General features: G+C 37.4%; 1 protein-coding gene across 1 annotated transcript; it reads right to left on the bottom strand.

Annotated features, from left to right (window-relative positions):
* Nucleotides 1-5,972: 5,972 nt before the first annotated feature.
* Nucleotides 5,973-7,925, bottom strand: LOC121404023. Its single transcript, XM_041592535.1, has one exon. It carries the CDS (start codon nucleotides 7,923-7,925, stop codon nucleotides 5,973-5,975), a length of 1,953 nt encoding a protein of 650 aa, XP_041448469.1.
* Between the last annotated feature and the right edge of the window lie 2,036 nt (nucleotides 7,926-9,961).

Below are 9,961 nucleotides of genomic sequence, written 5' to 3'. Positions count from 1 at the left end.
ATCGCGCTAAATAACCCAGCAGTTTTCACACGAGAACTGCTGCAAAATAGTTCAGATAGCGACGATAGTTCAGAAGGTGAAAAACCTTCAGGTTCAAATATGCCTCAAACAATAATAGAATTTCTTAATACAGCCAGCAATCTCATCCCAGAGTTTGACGGTAGGGGAGAAAACCTACAAAGTTTTCTGGATGCCTTATGCATCCTTATGCGTTTTCCGCATTTTCTGTACTATCTACAACGCGAACATTTTGGTGGCCTCCTCGTCTATTATTTTGTTGATTATTTCCGTTTCGGTAATAGCCACCGTTATTGTACCGACCGTTGTAGTTTCCGCGGAACTGGTTATTACCACGACCTCGGGTACCCTGGAAACGGCCTCTGTTTCCACGATACCCCCTATTTGAATAGTACATCACGGTATCTGCTCGTCCAGTTGCTTCGGTGCAACTGGTAACGAATTTGCTACCGCTTCGCTCATGGTCGAGAAAGTTCCAGCCTGCATGATAAGTTTGACCTTATCATTGGTGCAGTTTTGAATCATTGCCTTGACCGCCTGCTGGGTACTATATTTTTCTGCCTGCTCATGTGTCATTCCGTCAGAAATAAAAGCGCATTCCAGAGTTTTTGTTAATTGCTCAATTTCTTTTGTGTACTGGTAAGCGGTCTTACTCATCTGACGGATGTTCATTATTTTGGCAGTTATTGAATCAATTGATTCGCCTTTTACGTTTGTTTTAAGTCTATTTATAATGGATACAAGTGTGCATTCTGTACTAATTAAATTCCTAACAGCACCTTTTAGTTTGGTTTTTACCAATGACACTGCTGCCCTCGAACGAATTTCGAGTTCTAATGACCTTGGAGTTCTTTTCGATCATAGACTGTGTTTTAATAGCCATATAGCTGCAACTGTAAATAAAGCTAAGGGTGTTCTAGCGTTTATAAAGCGTTGGTCCAAGGAGTTTGATGACCCGTATGTCACCAAAACACTGTACGTCTCCTTGGTTCGTCCGATTCTGAAATGTTGTTCTTGTGTGTGGAGTCCACAGTACAAGGAGCAACAGTCCATTCTCGAGTCGGTCCAAAAACAATTTTTATACCCGTACTCAAAAAAGAGTTAAGGGGTATATTAGATTTGTGGTAAAAGTGGATGTGTGCAACGCAGAGAAGGAAACGTTTCCGACCCCATAAAGTATATATATTCTTGATCAGCATCAATAGACGAGTCGATATAGCCATGTCCGTCTGTCCGTCCGTCTGTCCGTCTGTCCGTCTGTCCGTCTTGATGAGCGCCTGGATCTCAGAGACTATCAAAGCTAGAGCAACCAAATTTTGTTTCCAGACTCATGTGATATCACACTGCTACAAGTGTATTTCAAAATTTCGCCCCGCCCCCTTCCGCCCCCACAAAGGACGAAAATCTGTGGCAGGCACAGTTTTAAAGATACGATAAAACTAAAAACGCAGTATCGTAGAGAATGACCATATCTACCAGACTGCCGAATCTGAATCAGATCGGATCATAATTATAGCCAGAATGAAGAAATTAATTTTCAGTTGCTTCCCCTGTCCACCCTCCCGCAAACGACAACGCAAGTCATTTTCCTTCTCGCTCGCACACTCTGCCGCGTTCAGTGCGCGAGCAACCCCTAGCGGAGGAGATGTAGAATATGAATGGTACATCTAGAATCTACATGTTAGATGTAAAATATACATTGTATATGTAGATGTAGATAGCAGATGTAGCAAAAAAATGTAAAATGTAAAATTTTTTTTTTTCTAAAATTCTAAAAAATCATAAGCTCAATAATGTATATACTGACTGAGTACGGGTATAAGTAGAGTCGCGTCCCCAGAAGCGACTCGCACGTTCCTTCTCGTTTGATTTGGGCGACCTTTAAAAGTTGTAAAAATTTAATTATTAAGGCAAAAATATGCATTTTTTGTCTGAGTGGTTGACTTTGAAACTTGTTTGTAAAAATGTTTTTGATAAAGACTGATATTATTGAATTTCGAACAATATAAGGAAATGTAATCGAAATAGACAATTCTTGTTTTCTTTGGGAGACTTTAGAAAGTTGTTGTAAAATGTCTGAAATAAAGACTGATACTATTGAAATACGAACAATATAAGCAAAAATAATCGAAATAGGCAATTCTTGTCTGTTTTAGTTGACTTTAGAAAGTTGTTGTAAAAATGTCTGAAATAAAGACTAATATTATTGGAATTCGAACAATATAAGCAAATAAAAGCTAGATAAGCATTTATTTTCTGATTTGGGCGACCTTTAAAAGTTGTAAAAATTGTATTATTAAGCAAAAATACGCATTTTTTGTCTGAGTGGGTGACTTTGAAACTTGTTTGTAAAAATGTTTTTTATGAAGACTGATATTATTGAATTTCGAACAATATAAGGAAATATAATCGAAATAAGCAATGCTTGTCTTCTTTGGGAGACTTTAGAAAGTTGTTGTAAAAATGTCTGAAATAAAGACTGATATTATTGAAATTCGAACAATATAAGCAAATATAATCGAAATAGGCAATTCTTGTCTGTTGTAGGTGACTTTAGAAAGTTGTAAAAATGTCTGAAATAAAGACTGATAGTATGGAAATTCGAACAATATAAGCAAATATGAGCTAAATAAGCTACTATTTTTTGATTTGGGCGACCTTTAAAAGTTGTAAAAATTTAATTATTAAGGCAAAAATATGCATTTTTTGTCTGAGTGGGTGACTTTGAAACTTGTTTGTAAAAATGTTTTTGATAAAGACTGATATTATTGAAATTCGAACAATATTAGCAAAAATAATCGAATAAGCAATGCGTGTCTTCTTTGGGAGACTTTAGAAAGTTGTTGTAAAATGTCTGAAATAAAGACTGATACTATTGAAATACGAACAATATAAGCAAAAATAATCGAAATAGGCAATTCTTGTCTGTTTTAGTTGACTTTAGAAAGTTGTTGTAAAAATGTCTGAAATAAAGACTAATATTATTGGAATTCGAACAATATAAGCAAATATAAGCTAGATAAGCATTTATTTTCTGATTTGGGCGACCTTTAAAAGTTTTAAAAACTGTATTATTAAGCAAAAATATGCATTTTTTGTCTGAGTGGGTGACTTTGAAACTTGTTTGTAAAAATGTTTTTGATAAAGACTGATATTATTGAATTTCGAACAATATAAGGAAATGTAATCGAAATAGACAATTCTTGTTTTCTTTGGGAGACTTTAGAAAGTTGTTGTAAAATGTCTGAAATAAAGACTGATACTATTGAAATACGAACAATATAAGCAAAAATAATCGAAATAGGCAATTCTTGTCTGTTTTAGTTGACTTTAGAAAGTTGTTGTAAAAATGTCTGAAATAAAGACTAATATTATTGGAATTCGAACAATATAAGCAAATAAAAGCTAGATAAGCATTTATTTTCTGATTTGGGCGACCTTTAAAAGTTGTAAAAATTTAATTATTAAGCAAAAATATGCATTTTTTGTCTGAGTGGGTGACTTTGAAACTTGTTTGTAAAAATGTTTTTGATAAAGACTGATATTATTGAAATTCGAACAATATAAGCAAAAGTAATAGAAATAAGCTATGCTTGTCTGCTTTGGGAGACTTTAGAAAGTTGTTGTAAAAATGTCTTAAATAAAGACTGATACTATTGAAATACGAACAATATAAGCAAAAATAATCGAAATAGGCAATTCTTGTCTGTTTTAGGTGACTTTAGAAAGTTGTTGTAAAAATGTATGAAATAAAGACTAATATTATTGGAAATCGAACAATATAAGCAAAAGTAATCGAAATGAGCTATGCTTGTCTGCTTTGGGAGACTTTAGAAAGTTGTTGTAAAAATGTCTGAAATAAAGAATGAGATTATTGAAATTCGAACAATATAAGCAAATATAATCGAAATAGGCAATTCTTGTCTGTTTCAGGGGACTTTAGAAAGTTGTTGTAAAAATGTCTGAAATAAAGACTGATAGTATGGAAATTCGAAAAATATAAGCAAATATGAGCTAAATAAGCTACTATTTTCTGATTTGGGCGACCTTTAAAAGTTGTTAAAATGTAATTATTAAGGCAAAAATATGCATTTTTTATCTGAGTGGGTGACTTTGAAACTTGTTTGTAAAAATGTTTTTTATAAAGACTGATATTATTGAATTTCAAACAATATAAGGAAATGTAATCGAAATAGACAATTCTTGTTTTCTTTTGGAGACTTTAGAAAGTTGTTGTAAAATGTCTGAAATAAAGACTGATACTATTGAAATACGAACAATATAAGCAAAAATAATCGAAATAGGCAATTCTTGTCTGTTTTATGTGACTTTAGAAAGTTGTTGTAAAAATGTCTGAAATAAAGACTAATATTATTGGAATTCGAACAATATAAGCAAATTAAAGCTAGATAAGCATTTATTTTCTGATTTGGGCGACCTTTAAAAGTTGTAAAAATTGTATTATTAAGCAAAAATATGCATTTTTTGTCTGAGTGGGTGACTTTGAAACTTGTTTGTAAAAATGTTTTTTATAAAGACTGATTCAGGGGACTTTAGAAAGTTGTTGTAAAAATGTCTGAAATAAAGACTGATAGTATGGAAATTCGAACAATATAAGCAAAAATAATCGAAATAAGCAATGCTTGTCTTCTTTGGGAGACTTTAGAATGTTGTTGTAAAAATGTCTGAAATAAAGACTGAGATTATTGAAATTCGAACAATATAAGTAAATATAATCGAAATAGGCAATTCTTGTCTGACTAGTATTCTTGACTAGTATTATTGGAAATCGAACAATATAAGCAAAAGTAATCGAAATGAGCTATGCTTGTCTGCTTTGGGAGACTTTAGAAAGGTGTTGTAAAAATGTCTGAAATAAAGACTGATAGTATGGAAATTCGAACAATATAAGCAAATATGAGCTAAATAAGCTACTATTTTTTGATTTGGGCGACCTTTAAAAGTTGTAAAAATTTAATCATTAAGGCAAAAATATGCATTTTTTGTCTGAGTGGGTGACTTTGAAACTTGTTTGTAAAAATGTTTTTGATAAAGACTGATATTATTGAAATTCGAACAATATTAGCAAAAATAATCGAAATAAGCAATGCGTGTCTTCTTTGGGAGACTTTAGAAAGTTGTTGTAAAAATGTCTGAAATAAAGACTGAGATTATTGAAATTCGAACAATATAAGCAAATATAATCGAAATAGGCAATTCTTGTCTGTTTCAGGGGACTTTAGAAAGTTTTTGTAAAAATGTCTGAAATAAAGACTGATACTATTGAAATACGAACAATATAAGCAAAAATAATCGAAATAGGCAATTCTTGTCTGTTTTAGGTGACTTTAGAAAGTTGTTGTAAAAATGTATGAAATAAAGACTAATGTTGGAAGCTGCCGAGCTTTTTCGGCAACTCTGACTCCACATTTACAATAATTTACTCAGTTGGTTAAGTTTACAAATGGGTTTTATTTTCACGACGGGTTACAAATGGTTTGAGGCCGTGGCCGTGAACTACGACTCGATGCGATGCGTTCGACGAATCTTTGGACTGAACCGAGAACAGGGCGAAGCAATGCACTATAAGCAGTACTAGCATATGTGCGTGTGTACGGGAGCGTACTGAGAGAGCGACAAGTATAAGCAGTATAAGAGATGATGTATGACTATATGATATTAAGAAGAACTATTATCGGCTGCTGCTCCGAACATACTCCCCCCGTTGAAAGACTAGGGCTTTTAACAGGATCCTCAACGGGTAGGACGCACAGCTTGTTGACAGCTCGACGAGTGGTTCCAGACGGTGTTCTCAGGACGGCAACTCGCACAGTGCCATCAGCTCCAGCGATGATGTCGATCACCCGTGCTAATGGCCACTTCAACGGCGGCAAGTTTTCGTCCTTTATACAGACGATGTCGTTGACTTGGATCGATGGCTGCGGTGTGCGCCATTAGGCACGTTGTTGTAGCAGAGTCAAATACTCCTCACTCCAACGCTTCCAAAAGATCTGCTGAGCACAGGCGACTCTTTGCCAGCAATCTAGTCTGTTAAAGTTCAGATTTGTAACATCTGGCTCGGGAAACTCCATCAGCGGACGACCAATTAGAAAATGTCCTGGTGTAAGGACGCCAAGATCTTCAGGGTTTTCTGAAATTGCGACAAGAGGACGAGAATTTATTACAGCCTGGATTTGGCAGACCAATGTCCGCAGCTCGTCAAAACCAAAGAGTGACGATCCCAGGGAGCGATATAAATGCTGCTTGGCCATCTTCACTGCTGCCTCCCACAAGCCCCCGAAGTGGGGTGAGCGAGGCGGGATAAACTTCCAATTGAAGCCATTGTTGATGCAATGATTATGAACTGCATCACGATGCTTCTCGCTCATAAACAGCCGCCGAAGGTCCTCCAACTCGTTCCTTGCGCCCACAAAATTGGTGGCATTGTCCGACCAAATGCATCGGGGTATGCCGCGCGTGGCAACGAAGCGTTTGAGGGCACTCAAAAATCCAGCAGTTGTGAGGTCCTTCACTAATTCCAACCAAACGGCCTTTGTTGCAAAACAGATGAAGACGCTGATGTAGCATTTTGTAGGCGTTCGAGTGCGGCCATCTGGCTTGTAATAGAAGGGACCACAGTAATCGATTCCAGTGACGCTGAATGCAGGCGAATCCTGCACTCGATCCTTCGGTAGGTCAGCCATTATGTGTTCCACAAGACGAGGTCTGGACCTGCAGCAGATGATGCATTTCCGCAACGCTCGAGCAACAGTTTTCATGCCGCCGATGGGCCAGAACTGCAAGCGAATAGATCCCAGTAGAGACTGCGGCCCAGCATGGTGATGCTTCCGATGAAAGTGCATGATGATGGCGAACGTCAATGGATGATCCCTGGGCAAAATTATTGGGTGGCGTGCATCGAAGCCAAGAGTTGAGTGCCGCAAGCGACCACCAACACGAATCAAACCAACGTCATCTATGAAAGGCGAGAGAGATATAATGCTGCTGGAGGACTCCACACAGTTCCCCTTCCGCAGAGCACGGTACTCGGGATGAAGGTGGGCGCGTTGAACGATGCGACACAACAAGTGCGATCCTTTGCGAAGGTCTTCAGACGAGAGATCAAGTGACCTTTTCTTGCTGACGAACTTATGAACATATCCGAAAATGCGCATCATGACTCCGAATGAGTTAATGTGCTTAAACGAAAGCGAGATGTCGACACGCTCAGACGACAGCAATACTCGATGCCTAATTTCCGGAAGACTGAGTTCGGGCGAACAACGTTCAGGCCAGTTACTTCTTTCGCCTTGCAAGAAAGAAGGTCCATTCATCCACAACCTAGACTGCAAGAGCTCCTGAGGCGCTGCTCCCTTTGAAAGAATGTCAGCCGGGTTCATTTCAGTTGGTACATAGCGCCAATCCATGCCCCTCGTAAGTTGCTGTATTGCGGAAATCTTGTTAGACACAAACACGTTGAATTTGGATGGTTCCTCTCGCAACCAAGACAGTACCACAGTTGAATCCGACCAGCAATGGATCGGGCAGTCGAAGGTATCGATTTTCCTAATTTCGCGAAGTAAATTGGCTAACAGGAACGCTGCACATAGCTCAAGCTTAGGCACCGTGAGGGTTTTCAATGGTGCAACTCTAGCCTTCGAGCAAAGCAAATGTACCTCATCGGCGGTATCCCTAAACGAACGAGCGTAGATACAAGCCCCATAGGCCTGGAGGCTGGCATCACAAAAGGCATGCAACTCAAACCTTGCCTTAGGTTGAAGTATATAACGCGGAAATGTAGCGTTACCCACAGTAGCGAAGTCCTTGCAAAACTCAGTCCAAGCCGATTCCAGTGGCTGAGGAAGACTTTCATCCCAATGCAGCTTGTCTCTCCACATGCGCTGCATGATGATTTTCGCTCTGGTCAATGTGGGTCCAATCAATCCCATAGGATCATAGCACCGTGCAATGGTTGACAACACCGAACGCTTAGTGTGCTTGCCAACACCGATTTGAGGTGCAAAAGTAAACAGGAACTTGTCCCTCTGGGGTTCCCAGATGAGTCCAAGCGCCTTGTTAATTTTTGCCTTACGTAATTTTAACTGGGACTCGGATAGAATCTTGCCACCTTATCAATCGAGGCTACATCTTTTAGACCTCCCTTCTTTGCGCCATCGAAGAATTTGTAACGGCGTTATATTTGTACACCAGCTCCTAGTTGGGCTTGTTGATTCAGAAGCACTTCTTGGCCTGCTTGACTTTTCTGTTCCCCTTAGACCTACCCGTACCTTTCGTCCGTTTCGTTTACCCTTCTGTAGGTCTAATTACGCTCAACACAACCCTTTTCGAATCTTATGCTCTAATTATAATAATCTTTATCACACCCTATCCCCTGAATTATCCCTTAAAATTATAGCCAGTAAGATATACCTTTTCTTACAATCCACTAATTTTTAATTATTTCCTATATCCACTTTTTTATACCCGTACTCAAAAAAGAGTTAAGGGGTATATTAGAATTGTGGTAAAAGTGGATGTGTGTAACGCAGAGAAGGAAACGTTTCCGACCCCATAAAGTATATATATTCTTGATCAGCATCAATAGCCGAGTCGATATAGCCATGTCTGTCTGTCCGTCTGTCTGTCTGTCTGTCTGTCTGTCTCGATGAGCGCCTAGATCTCAGAGACTATAAGAGCTAGGGCAACCAAATTTGGTTTCCAGACTCATGTGATATCCCACTGCTACAAGTGTATTTCAAAATTTCGCCCCGCCCCCTTCCGCCCCCACAAAGGACGAAAATCTGTGGCAAGCACATTTTTAAAGAGGCGATGAAACTAAAAACGCAGTATCGTAGAGAATGCCCATATCTACCAGACTGCCGAATCAGAATCAGATCTGATCATAATTATAGCCAGAATGAAGAAATTAATTTTCAGTTGCTTCCCGTGCCCCCTCCCGCAAACGACAATCCCAACTCATTTTCCTTCTCGCTCGCACACTCTGCCGCGTTCAGTGCGCGAGCAACCCCTAGCGGAGGAGATGTAGAATCAAAATGGTACATGTATAATCTACATGTTAGATGTAGAATATCCATAATATATGTAGATGTAGATAACAGAAGTAGCAAAAAAATGTTAAATGTAAAATTTTTTTTTAATTCTAAAATTCTAAAAAATCATATGCTCAAAAATTTATATGCTGACAGAGTACGTGTATAAGTAGAGTCGCGTCCCCAGAAGCGACTCGCACGTTCCTTCTCGTTTTTTTTCCTTTAATTTTAATCATAATGTATGTTAGCAGATAGTTGCTAGTCTTCAATAAATAAAAAAATATATCAAATTTTAAAAATAATTTTTGAGATAAAAGAAAAACCCAATAATTCAATCATGGGTAAAACATCAAAGATCGAAAATCCGACGGCAAATGTCGTCAATAAACTTGAAATAGTAGATCACACAGAAGACATAGGTTCACTGTGGACACTATTACTAATAATAATTATTTTGCTATCCACAATGCTTTTGCTAAAATTGTATGCAATGCACAATAAGATATTAAAGAAAAAGTACGCAACAACCACTTTATAAACACAAATATATATACATATATAAAAAAAAATTAATTAAATAAAATTATTTCAAAATATCCGATTATCTATGGACAATGGTTGGATACCGATAACAAGAGCAATTGTAAGAATTAGAGCAGAATTTGATAGATCTTTTAAATGTTTAAATAAAAATGTGCATATCACAATACAAACTATAACAAAGCATACAGAAATACTTATTGCACAATATAATAAAATAGTACTTATCTATCAAAATTGCTAAGAAAAACTTTCAGATTTACATGAAACCCAAATTATAGAAGTATTAGCAAACCTACAAGAAATACTTCTTAAAATCAGTATAATACATAGCTTGCAACTTTCCTTACCAA

The sequence above is a fragment of the Drosophila obscura genome, unplaced genomic scaffold (assembly GCF_018151105.1).
Source record: "Drosophila obscura isolate BZ-5 IFL unplaced genomic scaffold, ASM1815110v1 contig_180, whole genome shotgun sequence".
Taxonomy (NCBI): domain Eukaryota; kingdom Metazoa; phylum Arthropoda; class Insecta; order Diptera; family Drosophilidae; genus Drosophila; species Drosophila obscura.
The sequence above is the reverse complement of the archived record's forward strand: the minus strand, read 5'-3'. Positions and strand labels throughout refer to the sequence as shown.